Source organism: Podarcis tiliguerta (assembly GCF_965153285.1).
Source record: "Podarcis tiliguerta genome assembly, chromosome: 4".
Lineage (NCBI taxonomy): Eukaryota > Metazoa > Chordata > Lepidosauria > Squamata > Lacertidae > Podarcis > Podarcis tiliguerta.
In genome coordinates, this window is record NC_139537.1 from 58,892,845 (window position 1) to 58,915,983 (window position 23,139).

The following is a 23,139-nucleotide window of genomic DNA, read 5'->3' on the forward strand; positions in this document are numbered from 1 at the left end:
TTTATATTTAAATTAATTTAAACCACCAGGCTACTAATTGCTCTAGTCTAGGCACCAAATAAAAACGTTTAAAAATAAATAAATTCCAGTTTCTGTTCTGTATCAAAAAGTTTTGGGTGGGGATATATAATTGCATGTTAACATTAAATGAAATTTGGACAACTTGTCAAATGAGTTTTAGGGATGTAACCACAAATGATTTTTTAAAAATTAAACATATTGTATCCAGCCTTTTCCAGTAGAGCTCAAGGCAGCTAATAGCAATGAAATTTAAATCATCATAACTTTAATTTAGAATTAGATATCTATAATGGATTGTGGTTAGAGTAAACCCATTAAAACCAATAGGATTTAAGTTAATCATGTTCTCAGAGTATGACAATACATTAAGCCCACAATTTACACTGGGGTTCTATTCTAGGGATCATGCCTAAAGCCAAAATCACATATAAGCAAACCCATTCGGTTCAGTGGTGGGTGAGATTACCAAAGTCATTTTCCCTGGAACCCTCACCCTTTTGATATTTTTGCCACACATGTAAAGCCGAATGCACACAAGTTAAATGTGCATAAGTTACAGTCTTACTGTACATTATTTATAAGATAATGAGTTGGATCCAGACTTAGGCTGCTGTTCTTCCAGCCCAGCCAGGCCTCAAAGAGTGGAGGGGACCACAGCATCTATAGCCCTGCCATGTATGGTTGCCAGGGCAGACCGATTGCTGTGCCAGTCTAGACCTGGTTCAGCAACTAGATATAAATCAGGCCTAATGCTGTCACACAACTGAAGCAGGGATGGCTTTGCCCCACATCCTTCCTGCCTCTGGAAAGCTCTATTTATGGTTTTTGTGCTGGCCTGGTGAGGGGATTCTCCACTTCTGCATGTCCACACATGTGGTGGGCAGAAGGGGAAAGTCCACAACAGAAGGCAGAGTTCCATAGTGGCATCACTCCAAAGGCAACGGCAGCAGGAGGCATCCATATGCCCTTGCCCCAATCTGACACAAAGAGGATTTGGATTGCTCGGCCAGTCATACTACTGCAATCCTGAAGTCTGCACACCCATAGTGAGTCTGCCCTCCATAGCAATAGCCTTGGTATGGGGGGGGGGCGGGTTGGGAGGGAAGTGCCAGAGATTACGATAATCTGTCACTGTTAGTTATTCAGTAATTCTCTGAAGAAAAATGTATTTTCACACTACTGCTTAGTAGATATGCTAGTGGTGTTTCATGCAAGTTAAAAACAAAAATAAAAAAACCATTAACCACTTTCAAGGCACTGTCATTTATTGGCATGGAAAACTTTTCTGAAAGAGAATAACCTCTGTTTATTTGTAGGTGCATATACAATTAGGCTGCCACCCATTCCTTGAGGAGTTCATTTAATTATCATTTATTCATTCTCTCAGAAGAGCTGAACACTCAGCCTTAAGCTCCATGTTAAAAAGTATTTTACTGCATTTCCAATTTGGCGAATAAATTTGTATTAAAGGATCTTTGCCTGATCCCAGGGGATGAAGCTGATAAACAGACTGTTGCTGGACAAGAAGCATTTTTTAGACAAGTAACATGTTATGCCATTGAACTAAAACTAGATCATACCTATATAGAGAAAATCCATTAGTGACGGAATGATACTAAAAATGAAATATGAAAGCTACATTTTAAAGCTAATACACTAGTGGTTAAGTCCAATAAACATAGCTAGATAATTAATTTGTCTCGATTGTCACAGATTAAGGTGCTTCTTATTAGGATTGTTGTTTTTATTCCTTGTACAGTGGATCTCCTGAGTCTGTCTGCTGCATGTGATGCCTTGGACCAGCACAACCTCAAACAGAATGACCAGCCAATGGATATACTTCAGATCATCAACTGCTTGACTACCATTTATGATCGACTCGAACAAGAGCACAATAACCTAGTCAACGTCCCTCTCTGCGTGGACATGTGCCTCAACTGGCTTTTGAATGTTTATGACACGTATGTGCGGGTAGACTTCAGTGACACTTGCTTATAATGAACTTTTGTCCTTGCTAGAAAAATGAATAGCTCAGAGCTGGCAAGCTGGTGATCAGAGTGCAAGTTTAATACAAGCTAATAGCTTAAAGGCTATTCAGCAAATACTTTGGTTAGTTTTGGAGCCCTGTGCAGTTCTGTTATGAAATGTGAAACTGGGAAGTGACAGATTTAAATAGAATGTCCTATATAATTGGGGTCAGCTTCTGTCTCATTTGTTAAATCATCTAGTAGGCCCTTCAGGGTGTTTGTTTGTTTTTGGCCTGGTATATGCTTTCAGCCCCACTCCGCCAAGGATTCACCATGGCATGGTTAAAATTGTCTTTTTTCATGAGACGCCACATCACATAAAAAGCTGTTTTATGGGCAAATAAAATATTGTCAGTTCATTTCAAAGAACACAACTAACTGGTTTTAGTTTAATTAAAGGAAAATCTTCAGTTAAGAAAATGGTTTACAGCATTGGAATTCTTCCAGATCCCAACAATTTTTCATCAAGTTTTAATTAAGATAATCATGGACTGCTAAATTTTGTATTAGGAACTGCTGGTATCTCCAGTAGTATCCTCTGGAGCTACAATTTTTCTTCCTTTCCAAAGTCTGCCCCAGTTCTAGTTTTGTTGTAATGTTATGATAGTCTATCTTAATTTTACTGTGTTTTGTTTAATCTGTAGGTGCAAAGAGGATGTCTATTAGTTGCTAAAACCATTACTTTATAGAATTCAGTTGATGTAATGGTTTATTTCTACCAAATATAAATGTAATTTTGTATTTCAGCACAATATGTCTTTTATGACAGGAGGCAAAGGCAACTCAAAAGTATTATAAAAACACTTTTTGTGATTTGTTTGTTTCCTGCCCTTCACCCTAAGGTCCAACAGCAGGTTACAGTGTTAAAGCACAATTTTAAAACAACTTCTAATCTTAAAAATAATAAAATAAAATTATAGAATATTTAAGTAGGCATTTAAGAAGTTACTATGCATTTTCATATTAAAAACAATGACATACCCATGGGATAGGATTTCTAAGACTTAAAAGACTGCTGAAGACTGCTGTTCAGCATACATGAGTGAATTGTGTGGCATATGGAGAAACAAAAGAAGTCATAATTCTGAAATTTAAGTTTGTGAAGCTTTGTTTATCTAATAATAGCCACCCTTTTGCAGAGTTGTAATCTACAGAGTTTTGTAGGGCTTTTCCATTCCTTTTGAGTTTTTTCTTAACTTCTAAGATGTTCATTGATGCATTTAGAAGTAGCAAATATAAATTGCATGTATAATTCACATATTTGACTGTATTATTTTTCTCCTTTTCCTGTGATTTAATTTCAATAGGGGTCGAACAGGAAGGATCCGTGTCCTCTCTTTTAAAACTGGTGTTATTTCCCTCTGTAAAGCACATTTGGAAGATAAATACAGATGTAAGTCAAGTCACTGTTTACTACAGAAATGCAGCATTTAGAAGCAGCAAATACTTGTTTGTCAGCTCCTTGCATATTCTAAACATTCCCCTTTATTTTTCAATTTTTAAGCAAACAGGTATTTCCAAGGGGTGATACTCAACTAAGTTTTGCCCAGAGCAGGCAGTGAAACTAACAGACTTAGCTTCATCACGTTCATTAATTTCAGTGGATCTACTATAGTAAAACTTAACTGAATACCACCCAAGGTATTCTGCTTTTTCTACTGCATTATATTTTCTATGAAAATTGATTGTAGTTACTTGGGAGCCATCCATTAAATCCTTCACCTGAAATAGTTCTTGGAGTACAGACTCAAAAATCTAATTGGCACAAGGAAGCAGTTGTGTGGTTCACTGAAGTCCCACTGTGCTGTTTTACGTGCCCCAACTTTCAGGAAGGACAGTCTGCAAAGGAGACTGACAGGAACATCCACTGAGTGGAGTTGTACTCACATGACATAGCAACCAGCAGAAGTCCCCCAGGAATGATCTCCAGGGAGTTGGGAAAACCTCAGAGCAGCATGAGAGGTAGCACATGAGGAAGGGGAAATTGCCTCTCCTTCTGCTGGTGGGAGTGTCATGTGAGTGGCTTATGTTATTCCAAAAATTACATTGTTGAGTGAAATCAGGACATGTAAGGTATATTCCATCCTCCTAAATTTTGGAATCTACCATTCTGCTTAAATACTTTGTCTTAGAAAAGTGTCCTAACACTTAGGATAATAAGATAGAATCAGCAAATGTTTATTGAGACTGACTTGATCTGTCCTTCAGAAGAAACGGGAGTGAGATTTCTCATAAGATCCCACTAGTTCAGGAATGGGAAAGCTTTGGCCCTCCAGATGTTGCTGGACTACAATTCCCATCAGTCCCAGCCAGGATGGTCAATGGTAATGAGTGATGGAAGTTGTAGTACTGCAATATCATAGATAAATCTGTACCTCTGCGGCGGGAAGGTAAAAGGCGTTTCTGTGCACTCTGGTTTCCGTCACGTGTCCCGTTGCACTAGAAGCGGTTTAGTCATGCTGGCCACGTGACCTGCAAAGCCATCTGTGGACAAACGCCAGCTCCCTTGGCCTGAAAGCGAGATGAGTACTGCACCCCATAGTCGCCTTTGACTTGACTTAACCATCCAGGGGTCCTTTACCTTTACCTTTGTACTTATTATCACACGGATGCCAATTATTATTTGCATTGTGTTTCCTTGTGGTATTCTTATCATTCCTAAAAGTTGAGCAGCACATGAAAACTCTGAAACTCCCACAGTCTGATAACATCAATTCTCCTGCCAAGATACTCTCTACAACTATGATGGGAATGGATAGTGCCCCTTTATGATGTAAACTAAGATCAGACTTGGCTAGGAAATGGTGTCTTAAAAAGAAGCAAAATAAAATCAGGTGTTAAAACTGCACTAGTAAATTTCTATACAAGACTAAAGCTTTTCCATAATTGCGCCCTTAGTACAAAATGAAATATTAATGAGTCTGCAGGAATATAACCATATTATTTTCACTTGCTGAAATCTGTTTTTAATGCTTTGAAAAATAAAACAAGATTTATTCAGGTCATGTATTGGTAATGGGTAGTGCCAAATAAATATTTCAGTTGATCATAATCTCATTTTTTTAACTGTTACAAACTTTAACATACCTTCAGATATGTACTATATAACTTATTTGCAGTAAATTGAATTTACATGTAGTACAATTCCTGGTATTAACATTTCATGTGGCCAACATGGTTCTGTAACACAGAACTCTCTTTCTTCCAAATATATGATTGGATTCCAAATGCCAAGCTTTTGGGGTTTTTCAATTCTTGATGCAAATTAGAGTTTGGAAATCCAGTTTGCAGGCATATAGCATTGTGGAATTTTTTTGGTAACTTCATTCCTTTATTCTGATTGTGAACATCTTTGCGTGCAAGTTATTCCTATTTTCTTCTGTGACAAAAATATTAAAAACATGTATATACTTAAAGCATTTCCTCACAAATTTGTTACCTATATAGGATAATGTGCACTAGCAGCAATAAAATTATGGTCTACTTTTTTGGCCTAAACAGTGTTGATTACCAATTGTATTATTTAATATTTAAAAATGATTTGAGTAACTTTACAGTTCTCAGCTTTGACAGTTATATATTTTTGACATTAATTATTTAACTTATTTTTGGACTTCCTTGCTTCTTGTTTTGGTTTATGTGAGTTACGGAGTAGTAGTAATTGGCTACAAACAAAATCTAATTCAAAATAGTTATTTCAGAATTGTCTACTAGAGAAGGTCAAATCACTAAATAACCAAACCAATTGTGAACAAACATAATGAAAACTCTCAGCCATTTATTTGTATCTCTGACAGCAACTTTATTTATACATATTATACAGTTGATAGTTTCTATCGTTTTAATGGATTTTGCTATACATCTTTCTTCTGCCTCCAGATCTGTTCAAACAGGTAGCCAGTCCCACTGGATTCTGTGACCAGCGTCGTCTAGGCCTCCTCCTGCATGACTCTATTCAGATTCCAAGACAGCTGGGTGAAGTTGCTTCTTTTGGTGGCAGTAATATTGAACCCAGTGTTAGGAGCTGCTTTCAGTTTGTAAGTATACTTCTGCTTATTGCTATTGGTTTTTTAATCTAAATGTTATGCAGGGTAAATAAACTCAGGCAATAAGTGTGGAGATCAGGGTAAATAAACTCAGGCAATAAGTGTGGAGATCAGAGTATGTATGTTTGTTTATTTAATATTTAGTTTATTGAAACATTTTATTGGATAGAGCTAGGCAGTCAGAATATGGCAACTCTTCACTCTAAACTGACACAGTATCCATCAGATTAAATGTAAAATGCATCAAATAAAGAATGGTGTTGGGAACAAGACCTGTCCAATTTTATCTATTATTTCCATTCTTGCCCTGCCTTTCAACCCAAAGGTCCACAAAATTAATTACAATCAAAAACATTTAAATGTTTTTTTACAACTACATTAAAATGTAGAGTCATTGGCATGAGAAGTGAGGAAAATGTGACACTACATCTCAAAAGCCTCCTAGTATAGTATAGTATAGTATAGTATAGTATAGTATAGTATAGTATATTGACTTGCATTTTTGAGTCACCCTGCATACTTCCTGAAGGAGAATATTCAAAAATATGCTTCACTCCTAGTAGATGTCAATCTTGCTTCTAACACTGCAAAGCCTAAAGCAAAGAGGGGAAAAGTTCAGATAGGAGATAGCAGATACCATGGCAATATACCCTGGCTTCCAACACTTTAACATCTTAAAGAACTTTCAGTTTGGCTCAGAAACTAACCATCAGCCAGTGAAATTTCTGAATTGCCATTAAGTCACCCGGCAAGTCATCCATGATTCTGTAGCAGCACAAGGAAAGTAAGTGGGGATTTTAAGTTGGTCGAACTTTTGGTTTTTCAAATTTAAATACATTTTGTTTTAAATAAAAGATCAAGTATGTTTTTCCATGGCCGTTAAGGGAAAACTGACGGTGAACAGCAACAGTTACTTTGGCAAAGTATGTTTAGAAAGTACTGAGACAGAGGTCTGCAGTGGGAGACAAAAACAACTCATTAAACTGAAGGAATAATAAACTGAAGGGACAGAATTAGCATTTCAGAGAAGTATCCGAAGAGTTCATTATTTTATGACCTCTCTTTTAAAAAAATGCTGAGAAGGGTCTGTCTGGTCAATGCAATTCACAATGTGAGACAAAAATAACTTTTGTCTTTGTAATTGAAAGGGTCACTGGAGGGAAGAAGCAAAGGAACCATTATGACTCTTCCTCCTCAAGTTTTAAATTCCCACTTCAAATGTTAGACCACACTATGCATGATAAAAGAGGTTTTCCCCCTCAAAGTGATCACTGTGCATTTCAAGAATGTATATCCTTCCCATTGTGTTCTTTCGGCATGGAAATAGACCTTGTGGGTGACCTCACTCAAACATCATTAATCAATCTGCAGGCCTCTTTTCATGTTGCTTAAAGGTTAATATATTGTTTTGTAGTACAAAGTAAGGAGTCTTTACTTATGATGGCCATAATTAGTTGAGGTTTAAAAAATATTAATACAGTATAACATATCATACTATTTTTAATATTACATTCTTTTCCAAAAATTAAATAAATATTGGCTATCCACAGGTTTAAAATTCAGGTCAGTTTGGTTCCTGATGCTATATGCAGTGGTACCTCAGGTTACATACGCTTCAGGTTACATATGCTTCAGGTTACAGACTCCGCTAGCCCAGAAATATTACATCGGGTTAAGAACTTTGCTTCAGGATGAGAACAGAAATCGTGCTCCGGCGGCGCAGCGACAGCAGGAGGCCCCATTAGCTAAAGTGGTGCTTCAGGTTAAGAACAGTTTCAGGTTAAGAACAGACCTCCAGAACAAATTAAGTTCTTAACCCGAGGTACCACTGTACTGGGTTGCACCAGTACTTAGTTATACTTAGAGCTAATTGGTCTTTTGGGCCCAACATGCAGCTCGATAAATAGGCATAAAGATTGCTGTTTATTGCTTATATCACATATGTCAACTACACCCATTCATGGAAAACAACAATCTTGCTGCTACTGCCCTTTAGCATACTCTGCATAGCCCCATCTAGGAAGACATTTTGAAAGTTCTAGCCGGTATGAAGTGTTACAGCCTAAGGTAGAAGGAAGGAACCTGTTGTTGTTTAGTCGTTTAGTCGTGTCAGATTCTTTGTAACATCATGGACCAGAGCAAGCCAGGCACTCCTGTCTTCCACTGCCTCCCACAGTTTGGTCAAACTTATGCTGGTAGCTTCGAGAACACTGTCCAACCATCTTGTCCTCTGTCGTCCCCTACTGCTTGTGCCCTCCATCTTTCCCAGCATCAGGGTCTTTTCCAGGGAGTCCTCTCTTCTCATGAGGTGACCAAAGTATTGGAGCCTCAGCTTCAGGATCTGTCCTTCCAGTGAGCATTCAGGGCTAATTTCCTTCAGAATGTATAGGTTTGATCTTCTTACAGTCCATGGGACTCTCAAGAGTCTCCTCCAGCACCATAATTGGCAGTGGGTGCATTATGTTGCTTATAAACTGTTAGTTGCATTAAGCTTCCAGGCCCAATTCAATGTCCTAGTTTAAAGAGAAAGTGACAGACTCTTTATGACCAGGGCTCTATATACTTCAGAGACATCTGAACTTAAAAAAACATTTCAGAAGAGCCCTCTTCAGAAACATCACTATTTGAGAAGTGAGAAGTAGGGAAAGGGACTTGTCTCAAAAGTTCTGGATTCCTTTTTTGACACATCCACCATTGTTTGTTTTTGCTGAGTATTATACAAAGGTTGTTTGTTTGCTGCTTTTAGTGAGTTTGTTATCTGTTTAATGTTTTTTTATATATCTTTAAATGCTGTATATTTTGAATTGCATTTCATCAGTTATGATTGTGTTGCTTGAAATTTCTTCAACATGTATTTGCATTATTGAAAACATTTGTGCACTATACATTCATTCTCTCTCTCTCTCTGTGTCTCTCTCTCACACACACACCCCTCTTCACAAATCTAACTCAAGGACTTTTCATTATTAGTGGGAATTGGCTGGAAGTGAGGTTTTTATGCTGATAACATCCCTGGCAATAATTTGCGGTGATTTCAGAGAGAATGAGAGAGAGAGAACCAGCAGCAAATGTACTGTATCAGAATCTGTTCTCCTGGTCTCAGTGGCTTAGGCATGCTGGCAACAACCTTGTCTGTCATGCACAGCAGCACCAAAATGTAATGTTTACTGTACCAGGAGATAACAAGGGGTGGTGAGGAAATGTCCCTGATCTTTGTTTGAAATGCAAGTCCTTGAAAGTAGCGGGGGAGGGAAGTCTTGTTCTGTCAACATGCATGTGCTCACAGCACTGGTGTTTGTAATAATCCCTTCAACTGCAGCAAAAATGCTACAACTGCTTCAAGTACATTCTTTCTCTGTAAGGAATGAGGTGGCTTTAATAAAAACTTTGCCACTTTGAAATTATTTTTCTTTCCACAAGCTTGAGGACTCGACTTGCTTATTCATTTATTTAATTCTCTTTCTTTCATTCCCCCCCATAACACACAAAAAGCTGTGGCAATAACAACAGTTTAAGGGCAAAGGTGCAATAAAAAGAGAGGACTATATATAGGAATGGGAATATACCTCATGTCTGTTGAACCCTGACTTTTGAATGTCAGCTAAAAGACTTCTAGAGAAATATAGTGTTTATGCTGTTCAAACTTGGCACAAAGGTGGTGCAGATGAGAGACTGTTGTTTTCAGCCCTGTAGTGGAACATGGTGAAAAAGACATTTCCTGAAATGTGGCTTATCTTACATCATGCTCAGTGGTAGATCCCAGGCTTTTCAGGTCACTAGCCCTGATTTTAAACACTGCCTGAACACAGCTACAGTCTAACCAGATTTCTGGTTTCCTTAGACCAGGGGTGTCAAACTCAAATTCATCGGGGGCCGCATCAGCAGTTTGGTCACCCTCAAAGGGCCGGTTGTATCTGTAGGACTATGTGTCCACTCTTTATTATTATAAATTATTGTCACTGCATTCAATTATTACTGTTTTTTGTAATAATGTAAGTAATAACTAGCTCTGAAAGCAGAAACATAGTCAGAATAATGGCAAGTAGATATTCAAATGTACAATTATTGTACAATTTATTGAAAAATGATTTTTGGTAACAGACAGTAATTTATATTTTTAACATACAAATATTGCCAAACACTGTTTATTACACATATGGCAAACACAAGGCATTAACTTTTTTTTAACTTTTCTGACTAGATGGCTGACATCGTTTTCAGAGGTCAGTCCATCGATGTCTGGCATTAGGTCTTGTGCTGTAGCAATCCGCAAAACAGCATGGAGGTTATCATCAGTGATGCGTGATCTGAGCTTGGTCTTGTTCAGATTCATGACTGAAAACATCTGTTCACATAGATATGTGTTCCCAAACATGGACAGAACACGTGCAGCTTGAAGTCGGAGCTGTGGCATCAAAGCAGGGAGAGAAGGGTTCAGGCAGCCGTTGGATCTGTCACATCACAGGATGGCATGCGCTCAATATAAAAACAAGTGGAGGTTTCCTGAATGCATGTAAAGTGGAGGTTTCCTGTGTAGAACGGCCGGCGCCGCTAGAGGGCAGACATTCTCTGGCTTGTAGGCTGCCGCGCATGCGCTGAAGAGGCGGCTTTCTTGTGTCAAAAAAAAAAAAGCGAGAATAAAAGGTGAAGGCTGGCGGCCGGTGGCGGCTACACGGGCCACATGATGAGGTCTGGCGGGCCGGATTCGGCCCGCGGGCCTTGTGTTTGACACCCATGCCTTAGACCTACTTTTCCCTATTTATAGACTCAGAAGCAGCATTCTGTAAGGTTGTTTCACTATTACAATAATGTTGTGTTTTCCTTTTACAATGCAAACTTGTATGCTTCAGAATACTTAGCTAGATGAACCAATTGTCTCATTCATAATTTTATTTGTATGCTGCTTTTCCATTATAAAATCATACTCAAAGTTGAACACATTTCAAGATCAAACACTTCAAAACAATTTCATTGTAACATAATAAAACAATAAAGTAGCAAATATAACATCACCCAAAATGACAGAAACATTCCAGTATTATAAATATTGATTACATTAACAACATCCAACAGCAAAAATGTAACGGGAGTGTGACAGTTTCACCTTTGTTGTAGAAATAGATATTTGGACAGAACTAGCAGATAGAAAGGAAGTCTGCTTTGCATCTACTACACTGCCAATATTTATCATTTTTACCGTAAGTCTTGGTTATCCTATATGTAGTAATATACCAATACCTTATTTAAGGTAGATACAAGCCTCTGGGCATTGCTTTTTTTAAAAGAGCACTTTACCAATGTAAATTTGAATCTCAGATTTTTAAAATAGTTTTAGTGTAATGTAGATTAAAATTAGGGATGCAGGTGGAACTGTGGTCTAAACCACTAAGCCTAGGGCTTGCCGACTGGAAGGTCGGTGGTTCAAATCCCCATGACGGGGTGAGCTCCCATTGCTTGGTTCCAGCTCCTGCCCACCTAGCAGTTTGAAAGCACGTCAAAGTGCAAGTAGATAAATAGGTACTGCTCCAGCGGGAAGGTAAATGGCATTTCCATGCGCTGCTCTGGTTCGCCAGAAGCGGCTTAGTCATGCTGGCCACATGACCCGGAAAAACTCTACAGACAAATGTTGGCTCCCTCGGCCAGTAAAGCGAGATGAGCACCACAACCCCAGAGTTGTTTGCGACTGGACTTAACTGTCACGGGTCCTTTACCTTTCTTTTAGATTGAAATTATTAGTATAAACTTATTTTTTTTTCCATGGTTGACCATGGGACCTAAAAAAAAGAGGATAAACTTCAAACTATGCTGTTATCCTGACCTCTATCCATGTTTAAATGTATGGAAATGAACCAGAACTTTGAGGGGGAGCAATATACTAATAGATAATTGAGGGCAGAAAAGAGAATAGGCTTTATAGCTAAAAAATGGAGGCAAGCACAGTCTTGGTGAGTGGTTGCATGGTTAACTTTTGTGATCTACTAAGATAATTTGATACAATTTTCTTGAAATCGGGAATTAACAAAATAGGAGGTAAAGCAGACATATGTTACATTTTTTAGAAGACAGTTTTTCCTTTTCTTTTTAGCATTACATAACATAATGGTGAATATCCAGCTTTCCTCTCCAAATGTTTCTTGGCATATGAATGCAAAAAAATCCCAACAAAAAACAACAGATGTTTAGAATTTAATAGGAATTTGAATATTAGATGTAACAAATTGTTATTTGCAAACTGGGAAATGCACTGTTAACTTTGTTCTGTGATTTACAGTTTTATTGTGGCAGTTGCACAGAAATATTTTAACGGGGGGGGGGGGAATCTTCACAGTTTGCTTTTGTTGTAGATTCTTCCCTTATGTAAAACCCTTGGTTACACTCTGGCTGGATTTAGAGATGATTAAAGAAATTGTAACAGCAGCTCAGGGAACAGTCAAGAACTATCTGTCCTTTACTGTCTGACCCTGACAAGCTTTTCTCAATATGGCTTTAAATCTTCATGTAATATACTTCAGTACTAGTTTTGGTGCAGTTTAATGCAGTTAATCTCCAACAGAAGAGATTGTAGATAGTATAGATGTAGTGATCAGATAGACAACTGTCAAAACTGATAGCAGCCAACAAAATTAAAATAGATGTGCAGAAGCTGGAGAACTGAAACATATCTTTGCATATGACAGGAGCCATTTCATCCATTCACTGTATTCCCATGTAAACTAAAAGCATCTGCAAATGGAGAGGTGAATGCTTTGAGCTGTTCATTCTTATTCTGTCTACAGTTGACACACTGCAGCATTTCAGTACAGAATCCATCTTTTTCATTCCAGAAATGGCATGTAAAAGGCTTGTTTGTGTATGTGTGCGCATAAGGTGAACTCAAATGACCAGAGCAGCTTATTGAAGATCATTATCTAGCTAGTAACAGCACAAATTAAATCTTCACATGGCAATAAACAAGATAGCTCACCCACTAGAATTGCCTAATCAAAAACATTCTAGTTGTTGTTTTTGCAAACACCCCCCCCCCACACACACAGGAGTCCTCAGTAAATTTGTTTGGCTTTCTGCAAAGTTTTGAAATAATGACATATGTGCAAGTATTCAAATATATAAATTAAAATTAATACAGTACAACATTAAAAAAAGCAAAGAATTCCTCAGTGAATTGTATTTATGTGCCTCCCATTTTACAATAGTTATGACTATCTGCAGTACTGCCTCTTATAGATTTTCACTTTGTTCTGTTTAAATTCTAATCTCTCCCCCTTGTCCCTCTGTCCTCATATTGCTATTTGCAAACAGACATAGAACCATGCAGGGATAATTAAGAGATGGCTATGGACAAATGGCTGGATGCTTACTCAGATATTGTGTAAATAGTCCCTGAGAGATGTGATGTCTCTACCCTTGTGTGCCCATGACAATGCATAAACCTCATAGATACTTAAATTGTCTTTGTAAAGTTTACTATCTGTGCACCTTTCAGAAACGTTTACTGAATTAGCATATATAACAAGTAATAGCAACCAAAAAATCATTTTTTGCAGATTAATGCACTGTTTTAGGTCACAGTTTACGGCATCCATTATTTTCTTATTGCAGTTCTGTTTCATTTTATGTTTACAATTATTGGCAGAAAGATAGAACTTTATAGGATGTGTGTGACCACTGCTCCTTGTCATATCTTCTGTCTTAAAACACTGTAGATATTTACTATTATTTTTGCAAATAAAATTATTTGAACTCCTTGACAAGTCAGCATTCTTATCTGCTTGCTTTGGGAGTGTTAACTTCACCAGTCTCATTTCGGATCAAGTAGCCAGTAGGTTTCAACTTAGAAATGTGTCACAATTTACATTTATTTGATCTGAGGGCTTAAAAATAAGTATGATAGAGAAGACAGTGTATACTTATGGCTGGACATAGGTGGCTATTAAGAAGCTAAAATAATTCTGAGGGCTTTTCAGGAGTGAGAGAGAAGCCCTAAAGTACTTAATTAGTATTCTTCCTTGATGAAATTAAGATTAAGGTGGATGGATAGTGACTAAAGAAGAAAGACTTTCTGAAAGTAAAGGAAGCCAAGATGACATGTATAGGTTGCAAATGAGGTTATAAATGTACCAGTATTAGTAAGGGGGAAGAAATTGAATTGGTTTGCAAAATGATATTTATTACTGAAACAGGAGAAAGAATTAAGTAGTCCTTATATACTCTTCAGAATAATTCAGAAAAGAAGACACTGATCCTAGATGCATGTGTATGCTGAGATTTAAGTGGAAGGAGAAAATGTTAAGGACACAATGAGCTATTTCATTTAGCACCAAGATAAAAGAGCTAAAAGTTGGTTTCAAGGGCAACAGTAAAGTCTGTATTAGTTTGCAACTGACCTTAGAAACTGAGAACAGTGATATCATTGGGGAGGGGGGCGGACATAGGAATACATGATGGAAGACAAAAACTCATCTCTTGATGCAGGTTTACAAAATATACCTACGCAAAATACCTTATGTCTGATGAAGGACAAAGCTTCACATCCTGACAGAAAATGTGTTTCAAAACCAATGTTTTATTTCCTGAAACTTTATAGGGATGAATTGAAAGGAGGGAGAGTGTCATCTGATTTTCCCTGCAAATGCTTCCCTATGCTGTTTTTAGCTGCTGCTCCTCCCCATCAGGGTTAAAAAAAATATATATATATAACCCCAGTTGATGGAAGATTTCCATGGAAGAATTCATGGATATCGGAAGGGTTCTAGTAGATCCTCTTTTCACCTCCCAGTTCTCCCTTACAAATGCCCCCCACCCACATTTATGGTTGGTTGGTTGGTTGGTTAGTTTAGTTAGTTATAAAGGGAGGGAAGAGGAATATACACATATACGTGTGGGGGTGGGTGGAACAAATGTGTCACCATCTGAAAATTAGATGAAGGGAAATATACTTGGTTGGAAAGGGGGGAATTACTTGTAAAATGAAAGTTTTCCCTGTGTCCTGTAATGTAATCTCCTTTCTCTCATAGGCCAATAACAAACCTGAAATTGAGGCAGCCCTTTTTCTGGATTGGATGAGACTTGAACCACAGTCCATGGTATGGCTGCCAGTTTTACATAGGGTGGCTGCTGCTGAAACTGCCAAACACCAAGCCAAGTGCAACATCTGTAAGGAGTGTCCCATAATTGGATTCAGGTACTGTGTTATATTATGAACTAAATGCATCATCAATTACTACTCTTTGTAGAGGTCATATATGAGCACTGAATCCTTCCTTCCAGCGCGTAATATGGGTGTGCAGAGAAGGCACTGTGTATTAATTTCCTCATCTCCTAAAGGCAGCCTCCTTAACAGAAATGCTTGTTTAATATTCCTTCTGTTCTGTAAAAGTAATCATGCTGTTTGGATACCTAAGACCATTAGAAGAACCATCTTGGATCAGACCAAGCATTGATCTTATTCAGCACTTTGCTCTCTCACTCACCAACTAGATACCTATTGAAAGCCCACAAGCAGGACATGAACATTTTTGTAAAACACGTAGTTGATAACTTGCTGGATACAAAAAAGTTCCTAGAAGAAGTTGCTTAACATAAATGAAATAAAATCCTGCTGGAAAAACCATTGTGTAATGTCATTTAAAAAAAATTAATCTGCTCAGTCTATAGTCTCCTTAAGAGACATGTCAACCCCGAATATGGAAATTCTATTGATGTGCTTAGAGACCTGGATCTCAACAGTGTGTTTACTATAGCAATGAATCTAAGCCGACATCTTGCCAAGTAACTATGGGTTGGTATACCCGTTGGGAATCTACTTTGCTGTTAAGTAAATACTATTTTCAGTTATGCTTAGACTTGTTTTATCAACTTTTCCCCTAATAACAGTTTTGTATGGTCCCTGCATTTTTCAATCTTAACATTGTCTTACCACTGAGCTCTTGACAAGGAACATTTTGGAATTATGGTGTAAAGCTCAGATAGATTACTATGAGTGTGCTGCATCACATGAAATCAAGAGCACTTCCTTCTTGCTGGTACTTTTGTTTAATATAAAGTACTGGGTGGTTAAATGAAAGAATGTAAAAATAAAAAGTAAGCATTTATTTAATTTATATGAGACCTCATAATTATTGCAAGCACCCAACAGGATAAAAGGTTGCTTGCTGCAATTAATTACTGCATTCTTATGTCATAATCTGTAGACTACAGAATATGGATTCACATTACCAAATCTAAAATTTTCCCCACTATTACCATTGTTGGGCTGTGGCTAGACTGTCTCTATTTAGGAGAGACTGCAGCAAATTTACCAGCCTCAGCTGATGAAGGACGGAATTAAAACAATATTTTTAAAATCAAGTAAAAATACAGATGATAATAAATTAACAACAACAACATCCCAGCACCAGCCCTTTCCTAAAAAACAGCAGTTCCTAAAAGCTTGTTGAAATAAGGTCTTCACCTTCTGCTGGAAGGACGAGGATGGAGCCAGTCTGACTTCTCTAGGAGGGGAGTTCTTAAGTCTGAGTGTAGCCACTGAAAATGCTCTCCTACTTTACACCCGAAACAAAATTTGGTGCACGAGTGCTGAATTTGTATTTTCTTCTTCTCCAGGTACAGAAGTTTAAAGCACTTTAATTATGACATCTGCCAAAGCTGCTTCTTTTCTGGGCGAGTTGCAAAAGGTCATAAGATGCACTACCCAATGGTAGAATATTGTACACCGGTAAGTGACACCAGTGTTTCCTAATACAAATTCTGGAGAGAAGAGGAGGGGAAATCATTTGTTTGTGTAAGACAGTGGAGGCATTGTGCAGTATTCCTTTTTAAATTAAATCATCCTTCACAAAACTGTTTTTTAAAGCATGAATATCTTGCTATATCCAGTGAAAATAACAGGAATAAATAATAATTGGAAGTTGCTAGTTATTATTTATATATTGCTGTGTCATAACAACTAAATCCATACTTTTCCAAGGTTGGCCAAAAGAGGAAACTATGGTTCATTAAAGAATTCCTAGTTTATTGAAGCTTGTCATAACAGGACTGTGTGCACAGGCAAAAGGCTTATGTATCTCAGCTTATGAATTCAAGAGAAATTCATCCAAATGTGGCCGATAAATAAAAATCAGTGGTATACGCCAGCTTTTAATCAAAGTTCTCAAGTGCTTTATTCTATCTATCTCTTTCCACCTAGACTTAAGATAATGATTGTACCGATATACATATCCAAGGAAGGGTGTAGTGAAAACATGTCTGAACAACTGGTGTTGTTGTTGTTGTTGTTTTCAAACTGAAGGGGAAAATTGTTAATCTTCAAAGTCATAAAGTGCATTAGCACTTTCTTCTAATTGTAACTCAAGAGAATTGGATTATATAATACAGCCGACTGTTTCTACTTGCTTCTTCCTAGCAAATGAACAAAATCTCCCTTAAAAACAAATGTAATATATAGAGCAGCATCTGTTTTGTAGAAGTGATTTTTTGTGTTACTTTGTTAATAAGGTCAATATAAAAATAAAAATCTGATAAACAATATATTTGATTATGGGGTGCATATTATTGAACATTACGAGAATACAGTTTCACTATAAAAATGGAGATTATTCTCTTGCTACTTTTCTATTCTGTTCCTACTGTGACACAGCAATCTCCTGTACTACCTATTTTGCTGTGTTGGTACATGCCACATACAAAATTATGGGTTATCACAGACCTGGCAAACTTGTTTTTTGTAAATATTTAATGTGTACATTAACAGCCTCATGTTCATGAATACATTTTTTTGAACAAATTTGCTGATATATTGCAAATCGCTAGATCATGGGAAGCAAATCATGCTGCTGAAGTAAGTTGTCATGCACTTCTAATGCATAATGGTAAATGTTTATGGTTTGGTGGAAGAGGCCAGTCAAATATTTGGATTTCTCCTGTAAAGTGATACCATTAATATGTTGCTTCCAGACTACTTCAGGAGAAGATGTTCGTGACTTTGCCAAGGTATTGAAAAACAAATTCCGAACAAAAAGATACTTTGCAAAACACCCAAGAATGGGCTACCTGCCTGTGCAAACAGTGTTGGAGGGAGACAACATGGAAACGTGAGTGAAGCAGATAAATATTTTTTTCATTTGTTAAGTTCTCTGAGCTGCCCAGTTGGCACCTGATCCCTTTACTTCCTAACTGCATAACGCCACTTTCATTTCTTTCATTTTTGTTTATTTTGGTTGAAAGTAATATACAAGCTGACGTTTCAATTGCTACAAGTTAAACTTGAACTAGTAAAAGAAAAATGCCTGTGAGCTTATTGATTGCATTGAAAGTGTTCAAAGTAGTTGTCATTTTGAAAGTATTTAAAGTGGTTGTCATTTTGTGGCCCTCCAGATGTTGCTGGACAACAGCTTTCATCATTGGGTTGATAGGGTTGGAGTCCAGCAACATCTGGGGGCCCACAGATTCTCCATCCCTAAGATAAGCAGAAGTCAACATTCATTGGCTTTCTCTTGATATGGATAATACTTTTATCAGATATAGAACCATCAGTCAGTAGAGCATGAAACTTAATTTCAGGGTTGTGAATTTGAGTCCCACATTGGGCAAAAAAATCCTGCATTTCAGGGTGTTGGACTAAATTGCCCTCTTGGTCCTTTCTAACTCTGTGATTCTATGAATTATTAATTTTGCTTAATTATAAATTTATACTGTAAACTTCCTACATTTTTCCATATTTCTTCCCATAGAGATGATGACCCAAAAATTATGTCTTGAGTTTTTCTTTCCCTATCATCTGCTAGTTAATAGTTACATGATTTAATAGCAATTGCACTACAGCTTGTTATCCTTCACTTTAATATTTTATTTTGCATATTTTTGGCTGCTTTCCATGGACATTCATGTTGGTCTATTGGATTTTCTTGTTTTTGGGTTTCTTTTAAACTTTCTGTAATTATTTTGCTGCTAAGTTTTTTCTGCCTCTCTCTTCACCTCCTCATTTTTTGTCTTGCAGTCCTGTTACTCTGATCAACTTCTGGCCAGTAGATTCTGCGTGAGTACTTTTGCCAAAGTGTGCTGCTATTGCTTCTGCTGTTGCGTTCTCTCACTATTTGTTTTTAATTTCTGTTGAGTTTTGTTTTTTAACATATGTCCATTTCCCTCCTTCCTCCCCACCTGGTTAAAATTTAAAACAAAAATTTAGTCTAAATCAATGGAATGGTATACCAGTAGGGTTTCCTGCACTTCATTAAATGTACATGACACTGTATTCAAAGTTACAGTCCATCAAAACTGAATCGTATAAGTAATCTAAGTTAACTTCTGATTTGGTTGCACAATCCTACCTCATACGGAATCATGCACATTAAATATCTGAATTTCTGGATTAAAGTAGGCATCGTTGGTTGGGAAACAAGCAACTTTGAGATTTGATTATTGGTTTTTTGGAGGAAAAGGAAATATGCCATGGATCTTACTTTTAAGGTCATTATTTAACATTATGTACACACAGTTGCCCTAGTCCAGATGTATGTGTGATCAAATGAACATTTGGCTATCTGATACATGCATGCTCTCCCATTCATTTCAGTGGAGAAGCCAGACTGGCACCTATGGGTTTTGGGGGCATCTGCCTTCAGTGTAAATGAATGGAGAGGAGCTTGTAGATGGGCAGTGTCTGTGCAGAAGTTCTGCTTCTGCCCTCCTAAGCAGTAACAAGATTCTGGTATATTGTAAGTGCAATTACAATGTATTATTGAGAATGAACAATATTTTTCAATATTGTCAGAGGTCTGGTTATGATCCATCCAACACAAAGCATATTCCAATATTTTGTTTCAGTGGCGAGCGTTCCATGCATGTAGATTCCTCCCACTGAAGCTTAATGGTACTTTCATTAACCTTATTCAATTTAGGATGAATTGTGCCTGAAGTTTCAGGAGCAAAGATACTATTATTTCTCAGCAGAAATCTCTTATTAATTTAAGGCCGCATGAATTCACTGACAAGTTAGTTCAGTAATTGCAGATATGAATAACTATCCACTTTAGATAACTATCAGCTTGACATTGATGCTAACATAACTTTAAGATTTGTCTTATTTGTTTGTGCTACTTAATTCATATGTCTGCTAAATATTAGTGGAGGAAGCCTAATATTAGTCTATGAACACTACTAAAGGGCTTCTGCCCTTTCCTTGCAAAAAGTGATTACTAAAATAAGCAGCTCTAGAACTACAATTAATTCACAGTATATATTTGGAACATACTGTTGTAAAGACTAACTGCATTCTCTTAGAAAGCAATCCTATAAATGTACCACTAAAGTAAGTTCTGTTGAATTCAGTGGGTTTACTCCCAGATAAATTGTCTAGGATTGCAGCACATAATATTAATGAATGAGCATCCTGGTTTTTGCTGCATGTATTTGAAGAGCTGTGTAGACTGAATGCCAGTACACACCTACTGCTAGGTCTGTGACCTGTTTTCTATTGAATACTCAACTACAAGTGAATTAAGAATAGCTTACATTTTTAGTGGTGACATTAATTTTGGCTCGCCTTTCTAGTCAAACAAACACCTGTGGTCACCAGGGCCTGGCTTTGCACTGCTCCAGCAGCAACCCACCCACCCACCCCCCTTATAGGAAAGGGCCACAGGAAGGATGTTGGTTCAGTCACTGTGAGGCAAGGCACTTTGGGCACCTCAACATTTAAGTAGCGAAACACTCCTTAGATTTTCTTCAAACCTTGGAACTGGGGAGGGGGCTGGGATCACTTGAGGGCAGCAGGCTAGTGTAGCAAGTACAAGGCATGCCACATGACACTCATAGTTCTGGCCACTCCCCCTACCCCAGCATCTGTTGGCTAAGGCAGTTTCTTCACTCTGCCTCATCATAGGACTAGCCCAGGGGAGGAAGGCTGATCACTTGTTATTCTCACTTAAGGATGGGGAGCAAAAATATGAGAGCCTCACAGCATTTTCATTAAAATTCGCGCAAAATAATTTTTGAGTTACAGTATATGCCTATGAAGACATAATTAAACTTCATTATTTTTTACACAACAAAACATAAAAAATATATATTGGGCGAATGGCATCTGGCCTGCTGTCTGCATCCAGCCAGTCATTGTTTTCACCTAGCATATGCACTGCACAGGGACTTTGATTTAAAACTATGAACAAACTATTTATTTGCAGTTAGCAGGATAGAAGAGAAAATGAGCTAGAGACATCAGTGGATTCATTCTGAACTAAAAGTTGGCTTTTAGTTGGCTTTTTAGTTTAGTCTACTATTATTGTATCTCTCCTTTTAAATTAAAATGTCTGTATCAAACTACCTCTCTTTGTAGTCAGAGGCATCTCAGTACCTTGTTTCTTTTGTGGAATTTCCGGAAATGACACAGGTTCCTTCTCGCTTTTATTTCTTGTCAGTTTAACATCCAGTACATAACTGTGTCAAGTCTACAATTTGATGGCACATGGTTGGCCAAGAAATAGCTTGTGAAACCCTGATTTGCATTGTTCAATTCCCCGATGATTTTCTTGTATGGCATTCAGTATTTCTATCCTTAGGTCTTGTTTTATGATTCCTTAATAATGAATATTATGTCCATTTAATTCCTTCATCTAGTTCTAATAAATACAAATATCATCAGACATTTCTTTCTGGCCATTCCAGAAAAAGGTTTCTAAAGGAACAGCAGAATTCTTAATATTTACAATCACTAGTGAAACTCCTTTAGTTTCAGAATGAAAAATAGCAGTGTTTAATCTGTGACACTGGTTCTCCTTTCTTCAGATATACAATCTGGCTAGAGTATCAGCAACTGAGATTTCTGCAGTCTTAAGTCATCTTTTGATTCTTAGACGTGCCTTATAAATTGCCTTCATTGGTTTTTTAAATCTGTTCCAACAACTACTGTTTTTACACAGATGAAGTTGTGGGATATTATATATCCAAATACTATTGCTGATGTTTCTTTTTCTGCTTGGGCATAGTTCAGTTTGATAGTTTTTGGTGTTCTGAAAGCACATACAACAGGTGAGCCTTTCTACAGTACATTATTTAAACCTGTTGTACAAGCAACTGATTACGTGGTTACTGTTTTTTGTATTATAAATCTTCTAAATTGGTGTTTTTAGTAGTAGCTGCTTTAACTACAATGCTGACATCCAGTAAGATTCAACAACTTCAACTGCTTGAGGAAGTATTTATAATATACCTGTTATTTAGTTTATATTTATAATCTGGTTTACTGTACCAATAAGTTTGGCTTACAGTGATTTGCAAGTTTTTAAAGACAGCACATAATCTTTTCTCAAAGGCAATTTTAGAAACCACTGTTCTGTGACCATTTGTGATAAAAATAACAACACACTATTCACATTCGGGAGCTGAGGAATCCAGTGTACCAGTGAATAAATAATGAGGCTTTTCTTCTGTTTCTGCTGATCTAAACCTTATCTTTGGCTTTGAACTTTGTTGTAGTTCAATAACTTTAAGCAAAATTATTACCCATTCCACATTTCCATCACTTTTCCAAGTGATGGATAGGAATTTATGCTATAGTCAATGTTTGTACAGCAAATCTTTACCAGATCTTCATATCTACTGAGTCACTTGTTTCTGTTTGGATCTTTCTCTAGTGCTACGGCTTCCCTTGCCTAAATGTACACACTTCATTGTTAAATCAGTGATGTGTCAGGGATGAGCTGTAGGATGGAGAGAATCCCCAAAACCAGATTGAAGCATTTCTTATGAGACTCTTTATCTACTCCACTCAGCTCTATCTGTTCCTCTTCTATATCTCTTCTCTTTGGTGCATTATTGAAAATGTGGGGGGGGGGGGGACATATTTTTTTAAAGCTTCACCTACAACATGAAGAAATAATGTTCACTGAAGCATATAATCCTCCTTATTTAATTGCTTGGAATTCAGTACTATTCAAATACTTGTGTACAGCTTTTTCAGAAGTTCAAACACCAAGCTTTGTTTTTGATTCACTGTTTTACAATAGAGTATCTGCTGCTTCAATTTTTTTATAAAAATGATATTAAAGGAG

The 23,139-nt window shown here is 37.2% G+C and overlaps 1 protein-coding gene across 29 annotated transcripts in view; it reads left to right on the forward strand.

Moving 5' to 3' along the window:
• Positions 1 to 23,139, forward strand: part of DMD (dystrophin) — a 984,302-nt gene that overhangs the window by 930,635 nt on the left and 30,528 nt on the right. For 25 of the 29 annotated variants that reach the window (XM_083438913.1, XM_083438919.1, XM_083438923.1 and 22 more), the window contains 7 exons: positions 1,781 to 1,982; positions 3,356 to 3,441; positions 5,928 to 6,085; positions 15,109 to 15,275; positions 16,697 to 16,808; positions 18,047 to 18,183; positions 19,089 to 19,127. In XM_083438913.1, coding sequence (XP_083295039.1) covers positions 1,781 to 1,982; positions 3,356 to 3,441; positions 5,928 to 6,085; positions 15,109 to 15,275; positions 16,697 to 16,808; positions 18,047 to 18,183; positions 19,089 to 19,127 — 901 coding nt within the window. The remainder of the gene's footprint in view (positions 1 to 1,780; positions 1,983 to 3,355; positions 3,442 to 5,927; positions 6,086 to 15,108; positions 15,276 to 16,696; positions 16,809 to 18,046; positions 18,184 to 19,088; positions 19,128 to 23,139) is intronic. The other 4 variants (XM_083438938.1, XM_083438934.1, XM_083438933.1 and 1 more) reach the window with 1 other exon arrangement.